Below are 16,384 nucleotides of genomic sequence, written 5' to 3'. Positions count from 1 at the left end.
ACAGTGAGATATTTAATGTTTAATGTAACTTTTCAAGGTGATGAAATCAATTACTCAGGTAGTAGAATAAGTTATTGTCATGTAGTATAAACAACTGCTTATTCATTTTCTGTAATAACCTTTGTGATATTAAGCAGCTTCAATAGCTCCTTTTATACTGATCTTCACTATAAGATATGAGACATGATTTTCTTGTGGTGAATTTATGCTAAGGTACTTACTTGAGTTCCCTGCTGAGAACTACATTAATTCTATCCTTTAAAGGTCGATTCTTCTCAGGAATGGAGAACCAGGTCTTCCTACCCATAATCACCAGATTCTGTTTATCTATAAAATCACAAAGAAAGCCTAAGTATATTTTGTGAATATACATATATTTTCATATGTTTATATACAACAGGTCCTTGAATAACATCATTTTCGTCTAATGTTGATGAGAAAAATAATCAATTCCTGGCCAGGGCCACACTGTCTGTGTGGAGTTTGCATGCTTTTCCCATGTCTGCCTGGGTTTTCTCTAGGTTCTCGTTTCCTTCCACATCCCAAAGATGTGCACATTATTAATCTTTCTTAAACATATGTAAAGCTCTTATTTATTTCAGTGTTTAATATTAGAAGTGTTTTCAGCCTTCATTTAGAAGTTTTGTGATTTTTTTTGTGACCAGGAATATGCCCTGGGAATTTAACTCTTGTGCATATCAAGTAGCCTACGGTAAAATTGGTTTCCCCATATATTGTTTCACTTACAGTCAGTTTTCAAGAACTCACTGATGACTTTAAATGAGGACTTAGTTTAGGTATGTGCATGGACATGACTGACACCCTGCCATCTAGTGGATTTCCTTTAAAAAAATTGAAACTTAAAAGACTTACCAAAGTTCATACTTACCACTCATATCCTAAATATAACTATTTTTCCCTTTGGAATTATCCAATTTATATCCAATATTCAGTCTTAATTAATTGCAATTGTGTATAACATAGTAAAGAGTAAAGATTCTAGGTCAAAGTGCTCAAGTTGAATGCATTTTCTCATCCACAAGACAAACCATGTTAACCCCTTGTGGTTTACTTAATAAAATAGAGATAACAGTAGTTCCTGCTTCTAGGGTTGTTGTGGGAATTAAAAACTTAGAATAATATTCAGCCTCTAATCAGTACGGTCACAACTGTTTGATATAATTGTATTACTCCTATTTGTGTACCTTGCAGATTTACATTAAATCATACTTTTAAAAAATAGCTGCTTAATGTTCCACTCAATTACCTTAAAACATGTTTAATTATGTCTCTTTCCCACTCTTTTAAGTAAACACTTCTAAACAAATCTTTTACATATAGCTTCCACTTTTGGTTCATTTTCTTAGAAGAATAACTTTGAGAGTCAGCTATCTGAACCAAAGAAACATTAAGATTACCAGACCATATTGGGGTTTTTGAGAGTGGCTTTTATTAATTCTTTAGCTATAGGCTCTTGCCATCACCTCTACCAGTGATCTAAGTGTCAAACACAAATGCCTTGTATCTGTCCCATTAAAGAGATACAGCATCTGCTCTTTCCTTACTCTTTGTTTCCCCTGCCCATGCCTCCTCTTAGGACCATAAATATCCACGTCTCTTAGGTTTTAAAAGGAGCATCTCTTAACCCCCTCTTTTTCTTGGTTAACCCCTTCCCTCCAGTGGTTCAATTCACCTACACCCTGTGCCTGAAATTAACCCAGATGTCCTAGAGGTTCCTCATCACTACAGTGGCACATTATTCTCCACTCCTTTACTTGTCATGCGAGCTTTCAAACTGATAATCTGAGCGTTCATCCTTGATTCATCATCTTTAGATTCCAGATCTCCAAAAGCCAGGGTCATGTAACCTTAAAAAAGTTTTTACCCTCTCTTTTCCACTGCCCTCGTTCAGACCTTATCATCTCTTCGAGAAGCTGTTCCAAAGGCTTCCTCTGCTTTTTTTTTTGAGAGTGCTAACCTCCAAGGAAGCCTCCACCCAGCTGCCAATTCTGTCCCTTGCCTGAATTTGCTCATGACTTAACATAAAATTTCTAAGACAAAAAATTTTTAATAATGATAAATAAACCTTGGAAACTGCATAGAGATCCATAAGAGAAAAGGTTCCAGATTAACACGGACAATTTTCCATTTAACTAGCATTTGCATTGGTAAACTTAAGCAAGACCCTACTGAATCCCACATTACCTTCTACTGAAGAGGTTGTGGTCATTCTCTGGAAATACCTGAATTCATTCCTACAAGTTAGAGAAACACAGCATTACTCTAAACATTATCCCTTGGGCTCGAGCTCTAACGCACCCGACAAATGGAGCGCTGGGGGCAGGGACGGGGTGTTTACTTCAGGGCTGGGACTTTGCTCTGGACAAGGGCGCCGCAGGGCAAAGACCTCACCAGGCAGCAGGATTCGGGTAGAAATCAGCAACTTGGCCTCCCGCTCAGCAGAAAGGGGAATCCAGCCGGATCCACCCCTCCAGTCAGCGCAGACCGCAAGTTTGACCCCATCCTCCCGCCGCAGGTAGGCCAGGCGAGTCCCACCCAGGTACCCCGACCCCAGACTTGCGCCAGTCTGGGTCCCCTCACCCCGGCCCGGCAGATACCTGAGCGGCGGCCAGGGCAGGTCACCGTTCTTGCCGATGCCCATGTTCTGGGACACAGCGACGATGCAGTTTAGCAACTGAACCATGACAGCAGCAGTGAGCACTGAGCCCGCTCGATACACCACGACCCGCGGCCAAGTTTGGCGCGAAATCATCCGCCCCGCCTCCTCGTCCTTATTTGTGCAGGCGAGGCCCCGCCCCCCGCCCCGGCGCACGGCAGGGTCGCGACGTGCTCGCGCCCGCAGACGCCTGGGAACTGAGGCCGCGGGCTCGCGCTCCCGGCTGTGTCCTGCCTCCGGGCTGCCATCCTTGCCCTGCCATGTCTCGCCGGAAGCCTGCGTCGGGCGGCCTCGCTGCCTCCAGCCCAGCCCCTGCGAGGCAAGCGGTTTTGAGCCGATTTTTCCAGTCTACGGGAAGCCTGAAATCCACCTCTTCCTCCGCGGGTGCAGCCGACCAGGTGGACCCAGACGCCGCAGCGCCCCCAGCGTCCACTTTCCCGCCCCAGCTGCCGCCGCACGTGGTAGGTGCTGTCCGGAACTGGGCCGAGCCGTCAGGACCAGGGGGCGGGGCTTGTGGGTGAGGCGCGGAGGTGGGAACCCTCCGCCAGATGTTTGGGCTGGAGGAGGAAGGGGCGGGCCGAGGAAGGGAAAGTTGGGAAGGGCCCAGCCGGGGCTACGTTCTAGGTGTAGCGCTGAGTTTTTAGTACTTCCATTTGAGCTGATTAGACCACGGTCACGCGGGTTTTTAATGGCAGGCCTGAGACAGGAACTAAGGTCTTCTGACGAGGAGGCTTGTGGGCAAGGGGTGCGTCTTTTAACCTCCATTTTTTTTTTCTTGGTGGTTGAAGGGTTTTACTGATTTAAAAAGTGCTGGATTGGCTGACTAGAAGGAAGCTGCTGTTAGGTCTCCAGTTTTTAAGGCTGCAACAGCACTGCCCAGTATTTCAAATCATTAGGTTAAAAGCAATCATATTGTGCAGTTCCCCAGTGACTGCACTTTTTGTAGTTTAGATTATAAAGTCTGAAATACAATTTGGGTGGATAAAGTTTCTTAGGATGGTTATAGATGTGATTAATCATGGGGTCCTTCCTGTTGCCATCCTTCAACGCAATACGCGCATTTGTTTGTTTTTAAACCAGAGATACTGCCACGGGAAAAGCCCCTCATTGGGGCTCCCTGCACAGTATTTCTCAAACCGAGGCTGTGGAAGGGCATTGAAGACTGGTTTTTAGCCACCTACTGTGTTTTAATGTAGGTGACAGCTTGGGTGCTTCAAAATCTTGTTCCCTTCTTGTATATTTCTCCCTTAAAGTGATTACTCGTCTTCTATTTTGTTTCGTTTTGTTTTTAGGATGACCTACATTTTCATGAATTCACCAAAATTTTGATCCACCATTTAGAGGGTAGTTGGTGAAGGATTTATGTATGCTTTTGGCAGGTTTTCTGCCAAAAAAAGTTCATAATCTTGTCACATCTTTAGTGATGAACATAAACCATTTAAACAGGAAACACTTAAATTGGAATGAACATGTCAAAAATGATACTGTTCTTTTATTACCTATCTTTTCCCCTCTAATGGTGCCTTTGCTACATAGCCGTTTATTTCTTAGAAGTATTTTATTTAATATATGTAAGTAGGGTGATTCAAGTTTTATAATTAGAGAAAGCTGAAGGCTGATTATTGAGTCAAGACAGGTAACCAGCTTTGGTTTCAATTAATTCTACCAGGGCTTGAGTTGCTGAGGCTCCTGACTTCAGTCATCAGACTCTACCTTGTCTTTGATGGTGTTCAAAACAGTTCACCCATAGGCTTTTCCCATAGGCTAAAAGTAGGGGATTCTATTAAGAGTGGATGGCAAGGAGTTTGTCATTCAGATGTAAGGTTTAAATTACTTCACATACATCAAGCCTTCTCAGAATAGAGATAACGCATCATTTTCTACCCTTCCTGATACAGACTACAGAAATTGACAGAAGCAGGAAGAGACCATTGGAAAATGATGGGCCTGTTAAAAAGAAAGTAAAGAAAGCCCAAGAAAAAGGAGGAGGAAGTGATCTGGGAATATCTGGCAACTCTGGTGAGTTGTGGGGGATTCTTTTTTCTCTTCAGTCATGGCTTGGTTATTCTTCAATTTTCCAGAGGGCAGAAGAGCCTATTGGAGTTGTGTCTTTTTTCTTTGTGGAGAAAGGTCCCTTTTGTGCCTGAGCAGAGTGGCCAGCTATAGGTGATGGTTATGTGTATAGGAGATGAAGGGGATGGTAGAGCTAGAATTCTACAATTTAGCTCTAGTTCTCCCAACTTTTTCTTTTATTCCTTCTAGCTATTTTTGTCCTTGTTATAAAACATTCTTGCTACAGAGATTTCAAACAGTACAGAAATTTGGAAGGTAGGCAGTGATAGACCCCATAATCCCTTTCAGTAAGGCCCACTGCTAATTGGTGTTCTGTATATACTTCCAGATTTTAAAATTTATGCACATGTATATGTGCATACTCATAAGCCCACAAAGTAGTTTAAATAATTATATTTTACAGATTATATTCTATGCTAATTTATTACTATCTTTTTCCACTTAATAGAACAATTTTCAATATCAGGACATGTATGTAGATCTACTCCCCCCCCTCCTTTTTTTTTTTTTGCTTGGAGCTACTCTTTGTGTATGTAAAAGGCATTGAATCAAAACAGCATGCCTAGGCTGGGCGCCGTGGTTCATGCCTCCAATCTCAGCAGTTTGAGAGGCCAAGGCAAGCGGATCACCTGAGATCAGGAGTTCAAGACCAGCCTGACCAACACGGTGAAATCCTGTCTCCACAAAAATTAGCTGGGCGTGGTGGTGGTTGCCTATAATCCCAGCTACTCGGGAGGCTGAGGTAGGAGAATTACTTGAGCCTGGGAGGCGGAGGTTGCAGTAATCCTAGATTGTGCCACTGCATTCTAGCCTGGGCAACAGCATGAGATTCTGTGTCAAAAAACAAAACAAAACAAAAAACAAAAAAAAAGCATGCCTGAATTCCTGAGTTCCTGGATTTCTAGAGGTGGTGTTGCATATAGACAGTTGAGCAGAGTTTTCTCTAGTTTTTTGTATCAGAGAATTTGTGATAGGGGAAGACAGGAAATCCATATTCATTATTCCCAAGGAAATTGGATAAAGAGAATGAGAAAGAAGGAAAAAAAGTCCCAGTTCAGTAGAGGTATCTGTCCAAAGGAGATATATGTAAAACATTAATCCTTCCATAAAAGGTAAAATTTGGATTTATGGTCAACATGAAAGCTTTAGTATGAAATAACTACAGGAATGGAGACGTATGGCTAAGGAAAAAAGTAAATCTAAAACTTTTCCTTTCTGGAGGAGGCATGCAAGGAGGCATGACTTGAGAGAATTTGCCATGTGTTAATGTTACATTTCTGGGCCTGCCTACCTTTCATCGCTTCATTACTTTGCAGAGACCCATTTTTGAGGTCTACGAACACTGAATGAATACCTATGATTTTTTAAAAGCCTGCTATTATTCTAGAGACTTTTTGTAGCTCATTTCTTCTTCCTAAGAATGCTTGTTGTCCTCTTTTTCTTTTTTTGAGACAGGGTCTTGCTCTGTTGCCCAGGCTGAAGTGAACTGGCACAGTCTTGCCTCACTGTAAACTCCACCTCCTGGATTCAAGTGATTCTCCTGCCTCAGCCTCCCGAGTAGCTGGGATTACAGGTGTGTACCACCACACCTGGCTAATTTTTATATTTTTAGTAGAGACAGGATTTTGCCATGTTGGGTGGGCTGGTCTCGAACTCCTGACCTTAAGTGATCCGCCCGCTTTGGTCTCCCAAAGTGCTTGGGTTACAGACAGGAGACACTGCGCTCGGCCTGTTCTCCGTTTTTATAGAGGAAGAAGTAGGTGATAGACAAAGAGAATTGGAGATTATCACAGTTAAGTAACTTAACCAAGACCACATAGGACAGCTGAGATGGAACGTTGTTGAAATAAGACAACACACTTGGCATATTTTAAAATAGGACCTTTGCCACTTGTTAAATATGCCACTAATGAAGAAGGGAGAGGATCATCCACTAGTCAGAAGCTGGGTGACTGTTCCATCTCAGTTTACTTTATTTTTTAGAGACAGGTGTCCCTCTGTCATCCAGGCTGGAACGTAGTGGTAGGATCATAGCTTACGTAGCCCCAAACTCTTGGGCTCAAGCCGTCCTTCCGCCGCAGTTTCCTAAGTAGCAGGTACCACAAGTGCAGGCCACTATGACTGGCTAATTAAAAAAAATGTATATATAGATTTTAGAGACAGGATCTTGCTCTGTTGACCAGGCTGGTCTCAAATCCTGGTCCCAAGCCATCCTCCTGCCTCAGTCAATCCCTCAGTAGCTGGAACTTCATGCCTGAGCCGTCATACCTGGCAAGTTTTTTTTTTTTTTTTTTTTTAAATAATAACAATTATTAAGACATAGTTCTTGGGCCCAGGCATGGTGGGTCATGCCTGTAATCTCAGCACTTTGGGAGGCTGAGGCAGGCAGATCACCTGAGATCAGGAGTTTGAGACCATCCTGGCCAGCATGGTGAAACCCCGTCTCTACTAAAAATACAAAAAATTAGCTGGGCATGGTGTCTGGTACCTGTAAGCCCAGCTACTAAGGAGGCTGAGGCAGGAGAATCTCTTGAGCCTGGGAGGTGGAGCTTGCAGTGAGCCGAGATTATGTCACTGCATTCCACGCTTGATGACAGAGTGAGACTCTGTCTTAAAAAAAAAAAAAAAAAAAAAGATAACAGTTCTCATACAAGTCATACAATACAGTTCTCAACCAATATGTCTGTTGGGCAACCATCATCAAAGTCAATTTTAGAACATTTTCATCACTCCAAAGGAAACCCTATGCCGGTTAACAGCCACCGCCTGTTCTCCCCCAGCACTCCCCAGCCCGAGGTAACCACTAATCTACTTTCTGTGTAGATTTACTTACTCTGAACATTTCACATAATAGAATCATATAATATGTGGCCTTTGGTGTCTGGTTTCTTTCACTTTAAGTTTTCAAGGCTCATCCATGTTGTAGCATGTATCAGTACTTCATTCCCTTTTCTAAAAAAAAATTCTTTATTTTGGTTAAATATACTTAATATAAAATGTATCATCCTAGACATTTTTTAAGTATATAGCTCAGGGCTATTTAGTACATTTATATTGTTATGCAACCATCACCACTATCAATCTCCAGAACTCATTTAATCTTGCAATCCTGTCACTCTACCCATGAAACACTAACTCCCTGTAACCCCTTTCTCCCAACCCCTGGGGCCTACTGTTCAGCTTTCTGTCTCTGTCATTTTGCCTGCTCTATAATGCATTCATTCCTTTTTATTTCTGGGTAGTGTTCCATTTTATAGATCCACCTCAGTTCTTAACTCTGCAATTAACAAGTTCTTTTTTGTACCTGAGATCCACAGGGAAAGGAAACTTTTATACACAAGCAAACTTAGATACATTCGAAAAGCCAGCTAAGTACATATTTTGAAAACCAAGGGAATAATAATAAAGTAAAATATGCATTGTGTCTTAGTCCGTTTTCACGCTGCTGATAAAGACATACCAGAGACTGGGAAGAAGAAAAGTTTTAATTGGACTTAATAGTTTCACATGTGTGGGGAGGCCTCACTATCATGGCAGTAGGCAAAAGGCACTTCTTTTTTGTTTTCTCAATTTTACTTTACGTTCTGGGATACCTTTGCAGAACCTGCAAGTTTGTTGAAAGGTACTTCTTACATGTGGTGGTGGCAAGAGAAAATGAGGAAGAAGCAAAAGCGGAAACCCCTGATAAACCCATCAGATCTCCTGAGACTTATTCACTATCATGTGAATAGCACGGGAAAGACCGGCCCCCATGATTCAGTTACCTACCATTGTGTTCCTCCCACAACACATGGGAATTCTGGGAGATAAAATTCAAGTTGAAATTTGGGTCAGGGCACAGTTAAACCATATCACATTGGAAAAGATTCAAAAATATATTTTTAGCACAAAGGAAGTAATAGTAAACAAGGTAACTATATATTAGAAAAGTCCTATTTAGAAGAGTCATTATATTTTTTCAGAGATTCTTAGCCTTTAGCATATATGATATCAAGGTTTTTTGTTTTTAATTATAGAGGGCTGATTTCCCTAATATGTCTTTTTCTCTGGTTGCTTTTAAGATTTTTCTCTTAATCACTGGTTTTCATGTTTGATTTTTTTTTTGCCCCATATAATCTGCAGGAACATATATTTTATTTTGATGGATGTTTTCTGTTTTTTTTTTTTTTTGAGATGCAGTCTTGTGCTGTCACCCAGGCTGGAGTGCAGTGGTGCGATCTCAGCTCACTGCAACCTCTGCCCTACTAGGTTTAAGCAGTTCTCCTGCCTCTGCCTCCAGAGTACCTGGGATTACAGGTACTCGCCACCATGCCTGGGTAATTTTTGTATTTTTAGTAGAGATGGGGTTTCACCATGTTGACCAGCTGGTCTTGAACTCCTGACCTCATGATCTGCCTGCCTCAGCCTCCCAAAGTGCTGGGATTACAGGCGTGAGCCACCACACCCGTCCGTCTTTGTCTGGTTTTTACTTTTTGTTTATTTCTTCATTTATTTTTATCCTGTTTAGAGCTCATTTAAAGCTTCTTGAGTCTGTGGGTTTATAGGTCTTATTAAATGTGGGAAACTTTTTTGGTTGTTATTGTCTCACATTTTTTCTGTCCTTCTCTCGTGTCTCCCTCTGACAGTTTATTACAGGGATGTTAATTACTTGATATTATCTCTTAAGTCATTGAGGGCCTTTTCATTTGTTTTCCAGGCTTATTTCTCTTGGTACTTCATTTTGGATAGATTCTACTGCTCTGTTTTCAAGTTCAGTGGTCTTTTCTTCTGCTATGTCTAATCTGCTGTAAATCTCATTCAATAAAATGTTTATTTCCCATATTGCATATTTCACTTCTAGCAGTTCTATTTTGTTCTTTTAAAATATCTTCCAGTTCTCTATATGAATGATATCTCAGTAAGGTTATTAAAAAGAAATCCTTTTGCTCCTCATTTTGCTCATGTTTTCCTTTACATTCTCGATTATGTGGAGCATATTTATAAATTGTGTTTTCTTGTTCTTATATGCTAATTGATTGCATCATCTCTATGATTTCTGGGTCTGCATCCCTGGACAGATTTTCCCTACTTTTGCATGTCTAGTAACTAATTAGTTGGATCACGGATATGCTGAATTCTGTGTTGTCTCCTGCTGGAGTTTGTATTTCTTTGGAGTGTTGGACTCTGATCTGGCAAGCAGTTAAATTTCTTTGAATCACCTTTATCTTTTTAAGGATTATTTTTAAACTTCGGTAGAGAAGGCCTGTAGTGCTCTTACTCTAGGGCTACTTTAGTCACATGTCTAAGGCGTGACTTTTTTATAGTTGGAAAGAGATGCATAGTAGCAGTAGCAAACCATTATATTGTATTTCCACAATACAGAGACAGTAGACATTAGTAACATGAAGAATATAAATACAGTCATATGCTGCCTAACGACAGTCAGTGAGGGACCACCTCTACAACATGAATCTTGTAAGACTATAGTAAGTATTTTTACTGTACTATTTCTATGTTTAAATATATTTAGATACACAGATACGTGCCATTGTGTTACAGTTGTCTCTAGTATTTGGTACAGTAACGTGCTGTCCAGGTTTATAGCCTGGGAACAATAAGCTATACCATGCAGCCTAGGTGTGTAGGAGGCTATACCATCTAGGTTTGTGTAAGCATACTCTCTGATGTGCACACGATGATGAAATCACCTAATGACACATTCTTTATAACATATGCCCATCATTAAATGATGCAAGACTGTCATTGACGACTGTACTAAGTTTTAGGAAGTGACTAAGTATTTATTATTCAACCAGTAGCATCTGCCAGCCGTAAGAGTCCCTGATTATTTCATCTCTGTTTTTAACACTTTTGTTTTAAATACTGTCCAATAAAATATAGAGAGAAATCTCTAAATTTCAAATATTTGATTAGGGGCCAGGTGCGGTGGCTCATGCCTTTAATCCCAGCACTTTGGGAGGCCCGAGGCGGGCTGATCACCTGAGTTCAGGAGTTTGAGACCAGCCTGGCCAACATGGTGAAACTCCACCTCTACTAAAAATATAAAAATTAGCCAAGTGTGGTGGCACATGCCTGTAATCCCAGGTACTCAGGAGGCTGAGGCAGGAGAATCACTTGAACCCATGAGGTAGAGGTTGCATTAAGCTGAGATTGCGCTGTTGCATTTTAGGCTGTGCGACAGAGTGAGACTCTGTCTCAAAAAAAAAAAAAAAATTTATTTGGGATGCAGGAGTTGCAGTTTGGGACATACACACATGCCAGGTGGTCTTTGGTATGTTTGAAGGACAAAGAAAAAATTGGAGCTTTTATTAAAAAGGAGAAATGAGCCAGGATCAGTGGCTCACGCCTATACTCCCAACGTTTTGGGAGGCCAAAGCAGGCAGATTGTTTGAGCTCAGAAGTTGGAGACCAGCCTGGCCAACATAGGGAGACCCCATCTATATGAAAAATTTTAAAATTAGTTGGGCATGGTGGCACTTGCCTGTAGTCCTGGCTACTCAGGAAGCTGAGGTGGGAGGATCTTTTGAGCCTGGTACGTCAAGATTGCAGTGAACCTTGATGGCATGCACTCCAGCTTGGGTGACAGAGTGAGACTCTGTCTCAAAAAAAAAAAAAGAAAGAAAAAGAAAATTTATTGTTTTGAAAGAAGGTTCATTGGTACTAGGAAAATTTGGAGGAACTGGCGAACTGATTGGTGAATGACCGCAAGAGGTAAAATCAATCTTAGAGTCACAGCAGGTTATTTTAGCAGCTGTCGGGTAAAATTGGTTTCAGGTTATAATAGGCAGTTTTAGCAGATAGGCTTGCAGAGAATTACATTTTTGGACCAATGATATATGCTCTCAATGCTTTTTCCCCTGGCCTCTCTACTCTGTTTTGAGTATGACAAGAATGACCCAATTCATATGATCAACTTTCACAATATTTTTTTTTTCCCCGACAAATACAACTCCAAGATCTTCACCCCACCTCCATTCCAGGCAAAGTTATTTATTTATTTATTTATTTATTTATGTCTGTAGGAGAGAAGTCTTTGTATAAGATACACACTTATAGTATGCATTTGAAGAGTGATAAAAATATACATTTTGAAAAAGAATAATAGTAAACAAGGTGAATGTGCATTTGAGAAAAGAGTCAAATTTACATTTTTGTAGCTAGAAAATTTATAGGAGACATAATGAAAGCCTGTGAAGAGGTTTAAATATAAATAGGGAAAAATTTGAGCTTTTAGAAATGAACAAAGCATAACTCTTGCCCTCAGAGTGTTTTGCTTTAGTAGGGAAGGTGAGAGGTGATAAATGTGGGCAGTCGCAGTTCCTTTGTATTTAGTAGCACCAACCTAATAGTATTGCTCTAAATGGTGAAGTAATGTGTTCTAGTACATGGTAGGGATCCAGAAAATGACAGTTTCCCTTCTTTTACGGAGTGCTTGCTTATGAAAAACTGCCAATTGGTGGACTGTAATGAGTGCCACAGGGAAATGTGATCTTGTTATAGGAACATGGAGAAAGAAAAGATGATTTTAAGCTGGGAAAATTAGCAGGTTTTATGGAAAAGGTAGATTTGAGATGGGTCTTGAAAAATGAATACAATTTTCATATGCAGAAAGGATATCATGGGCAAAGTGATGACACATTTGAGTATGGTGATTTGGTTTTCTTGGTGAACCCCTGATGTGGATGTCAAGTCTTTCTCCTTGGGCTAGATTTTCCAGTCAATAGCCTTCCCAGCTTCTGCCTGGAGAGAAGTGCTCTGGCTGTCTGGGTTCTGTAGAGGCCGTGCTGTGGATCTCAGCATACAATGTGCCTATGTTTCTATAGTCCTTCTGGGTTAGGTACAGCACTCCATCAACTGGGCTTGTTTTGCCTTTTTCCAGGGAAGAAATCTCCAGTTGATTGCTGAGGTGGACAGTTGTCTTTGAGCTTGGAGTGTGGTAGGGGTTTAGGGAACAAATTGCTTTGAACCAATCCTCTTTATTTTAGAACCTCCCTTTATTCCTTTTCCAGAGTGACTGATACCCTAATTCCTGACTCTTTCGAGCATTTTGTGTTGTAAGTAGAGTTGGTTCTTGGTTTTCCTAATTACTGACTTAGAATTTAGCTTTCAGGTATGCTCAATTGGTTATTGTTCATTTGTTTTCCTTTCTACCTTTAGAGATCTCATTGTCAATTGTTACCTCTCCTCTTTGCTCTGTCCTTATAGGCTTATGTCTTAAAAAAAAAAAAAAAGGAAAAAGAAGAAAAAGAAAAAAGTTTTACTAATGAGGTTTCAGGAATGACTGAAATTAGATCTATGTTTTATATGCCATCTTTACCTGAAACACAGTGTTTCTTTCTTTCTTTCTTTTTTTTTTTTTTTTTAAATCACATTATAGTTAGGTTTGTTGCTTTAGTGGGAATCAACCTCTTTAAAAAATTCTATGCTGGTTATGAATTGACATAATGAGACCAAAATACTATTTTTCTATTTTCTTCTTATTTGCTACCTAAGAGCCAAAGAAATGTCTGAGGACGAGGAATGTTTTAAAGTCTCTGGAAAAATTGAAAGAATTCTGCTGCGATTCTGCCCCTCCTCAAAATAGAGTCCAGACAGAATCTCTGCAGGAGAGATTTGCAGTTCTGCCCAAATGTACTGATTTTGATGATATCAGTCTTCTACGTGCAAAGAATGCGGTTTCTTCTAAAGATTCGAAATGTCAAATTAATCCAAAGGTATGTAACTGCTATAGATGAGTATCCTGTTACCTAGAATAGTGGGTTCTGAAGTACTGTCAGGTTCTCTGGTAAATTTGAGATGGGTCTTGAAGAATGAATACAATTTTGACATGCAGAAAGCATATCATGGTCATTCATGGCAATGGTTCCTAAAGTTGGATCATGTTCTGAATCAGCTGAGGGAGCTTTTGTGTTTTAGTTTACTTTTTTACATCCCTGGAGAGTCTGATTTACTATGTTTTGGGAGGGATTAATTGGTTCATCTGAGAAGAAAGCAAAAGTCTTCCAGATAATTCTGAGATACTGCCTGGATCAGGAGCCCTTGACTTGGAGGGATTCTTTACTGATGATTAATACAAGCACAGTTTCTTACAGTCCTTCTTAGAGTTTCCATGATTACCATGGAAAATCATGATGGGCAACTTAGATGTTTTGAGGTTTTAGTTGAAAGCTTGAAAGATAGAAAGTAAATTCAAATGTAAGCCGAATGAACATGGGCTTTTTACTTTGTCCACTATTTGTTTTGAGACTTTTCATGGTCTTGCAAAAGACTTTAATCTTGCAAAATCAGAGAATTTAACTCATGATCCATTATTGAAATCTGTAATTCAGAATAGTGATTGGTTCTCAACCTTAGCTTTCCATTGGAATCACCTGGAGAACTTGAAATAAAAATTGCCATTAAGAACCTTTCATCAGAATCTAATTTAATTGGTTTTCACTGAGAAATGGGCATGGATATTTTTAAAAAGCTTGCATTTTATTTTATATTTTATTTTTATAGATGGGGTCTCGCTGTGTTGCCCAGGCTAGAGTGCAGTGGTGTGATTACAGTTCACTGTAGTCTCAAGCTCCTGGGCTCAAGCAGTCCTCCCACCTTAACCTCCAGAGGAGGTAGGACTAAAGGAAAAATGGTCATTTATATGTAGTCATGGTTGACAACCATGAAATTAGAGAAATGGTTCTATATGTGTGTGTGTGTGTGTGTGTGTGTGTGTGTGTGTGTGTGTGTGTATTTACATATATTTGAGTAATTGAAATTCTAATGAAAGCTGTTGGCCTTTTTCCTCAGAAAAATTCTGAAGCCAACAAAATTTTGCCTATAATTTTCAAGAGTTCACACCTTTCCCACAAAGTCCAGATCCATGAACTCCTCCCTCAGACAGGCTAATATTGGTTGACTCATCTTAGATCATCAGGAAAAAAAGGTGTTTTTGTTTTTAGTCTCCTTTAATACTTAGAAGCAGTTCACCTCAGTATAATGGCTATTAAGCATATAAGTCATAAAGTTTATCCATTAAAGCTCACTTTATTGTTGGGAGCATTTACACCAAGGTCTTAGAGGAGCGTATCCATTACTGCTTTATACATACAGTGACCAACTTGGCATTTCCACATCACAGGAAATTAGAAGTTACCATATAGAGGGGGCACCTAGAAGCAATGCTATTATTACAAGTGATAAGTCGTTTGATGGCATGGAAAGACATGGATGAATGGCAAAGAGCTACTGAATGAACATAAATGCCCCATGGTCCAGGACCATTAGGGTGGGGCCAGCAACACCGTAACTCTCAACAGGTTTTGAAATACATTCTGATCACTCTGAATTGTCCAGACAAGGTTAAATTGACTTCAGCATATTGTCTCTGGGAATATGAAATAGAATGTAATGTATCTGATAAGTATTTCCACCCAAAGCATTTTTTTTAAAGTTGCTTATTTTGTGACCCAGGTGTTAATCTGTACAACAAACCTCATGACACAAGTTTACCTATATAAGAAACCTGCACATGTACCTTTGAACTTAAAATGAAAGTTTAAAAAAGGTTGCTTAATATTCAAAAATTTAGATTGATTTAATTGTTAACATCCTATAAGGATAAAACTTTTCTTTGGAAGCTTATCTCTTTCCTAAATGAATAAAGTATAAAGTAAGAATAAGCTTTTAAAATATAAGAAATATATTTTCTGGCTGGGTGTGGTGGCTCACGCCTGTAATCCCAGCACTTGGGAGGCTGAGGCGGGCAGATCATGAGGTCGGGAGTTCAAGACCAGCCTGGCCAACATAGTAAAACCCTGTTTCTACTAAAAATACAAAAATTAGCTGAGTGTGGTGGCATGTCTCTATAGTCCCAGCTACTCAGGAGGCTGAGGCAGGAGAATCACTTGAACCCGGGAGGCAGAAGTTAAAATGAGCTGAGATTGCGCCACTGCACTCCAACCTGGGGGACAAAAAAAAAAAAATTACAGTAACAAAATAGTAAACCCATCAACATTAAAAGCAAATGCATTCTCAGGTCTAGGGTAATTGTTATGCGATCCTTGGGGTCTCACTTCACCAGCTGTAAACCTCTGTGACTAGTGGGGCCTTTGCCTGAGTTTTTCCTTGGGCCAGGTGGGCTTATTCTGCCCATTGGGCCTGGCAGGCTGTGCTCGTCTTGTGCTTTTGGCCTGAATCTCATGGCTGCCAAGGGTGAGCCAGGAGCAGAGTGGTGACGGGTGTGTGAGCGAGTGAGCATGGGGTCTGGCCACGTGCACAGCCAGGCATGCCAGCTTTAGTGGGGCAGGCAGCTCCAGGTGCCAGGATGGATAAGGGCTAAACCAAGGCATACCGCAAGTAGCTTCCATGGCTGGCACCTAGAAGCTTGGAGATGCCAGGAACTGCACAGCCCCAGAGAGGGTATCATAGACCTGGCTCAGGGATCTCCTAGGTCTAGGCTCCCCGAAGGGCTACAGCTCTTTTCTCTTTCTTGCCGCAATGTGGCAAGCAAGGGATGTGTTTCAAGCCGGTTTTTGTTACAGCTTTTTTAGCCCTGCCATTCAGTGGGTCCCAAGTTCTTGTCCTGTGTCCAGGAAGAATGAAGTATGTGAACAAGTGGAGGGTGAACAAGGCAAAGAGGAGCTTTCTTGAGTG

At 40.7% G+C, this 16,384-nt stretch overlaps 2 protein-coding genes across 6 annotated transcripts in view; one reads left to right on the top strand and one right to left on the bottom strand.

Annotated features, from left to right (window-relative positions):
• DHFR (dihydrofolate reductase) overlaps positions 1-3,009 on the bottom strand; it is a 32,764-nt gene extending 29,755 nt beyond the window's left edge. Inside the window, exons 1-3 of the mRNA XM_032277181.1 lie at positions 2,619-3,009; positions 2,206-2,255; positions 222-327 (exon numbers count right to left, since the gene is read on the bottom strand). Of these exons, the coding sequence (XP_032133072.1) occupies positions 222-327; positions 2,206-2,255; positions 2,619-2,773 (311 nt within the window). The 5' untranslated portion in view covers positions 2,774-3,009. The remainder of the gene's footprint in view (positions 1-221; positions 328-2,205; positions 2,256-2,618) is intronic.
• MSH3 (mutS homolog 3) overlaps positions 2,868-16,384 on the top strand; it is a 219,485-nt gene continuing 205,968 nt past the window's right edge. For 2 of the 5 annotated variants that reach the window (XM_032277167.1, XM_032277143.1), the window contains exons 1-3: positions 2,868-3,138; positions 4,576-4,696; positions 13,244-13,464. In XM_032277167.1, coding sequence (XP_032133058.1) covers positions 2,938-3,138; positions 4,576-4,696; positions 13,244-13,464 — 543 coding nt within the window. In that variant the 5' untranslated portion in view covers positions 2,868-2,937. Of the gene's footprint in view, positions 3,139-3,276; positions 3,423-4,575; positions 4,697-13,243; positions 13,465-16,384 lie in introns of those variants that run through there. The other 3 variants (XM_032277151.1, XM_032277159.1, XM_032277173.1) reach the window with 3 other exon arrangements.

The sequence above is a fragment of the Sapajus apella genome, unplaced genomic scaffold (assembly GCF_009761245.1).
Source record: "Sapajus apella isolate SASKATOON/1434 unplaced genomic scaffold, GSC_monkey_1.0 scaffold1, whole genome shotgun sequence".
NCBI classification, from domain to species: Eukaryota; Metazoa; Chordata; class Mammalia; order Primates; family Cebidae; genus Sapajus; species Sapajus apella.
Note: the sequence above shows the minus strand (reverse complement) of the source record. Positions and strands in the feature narration are given on the sequence as shown.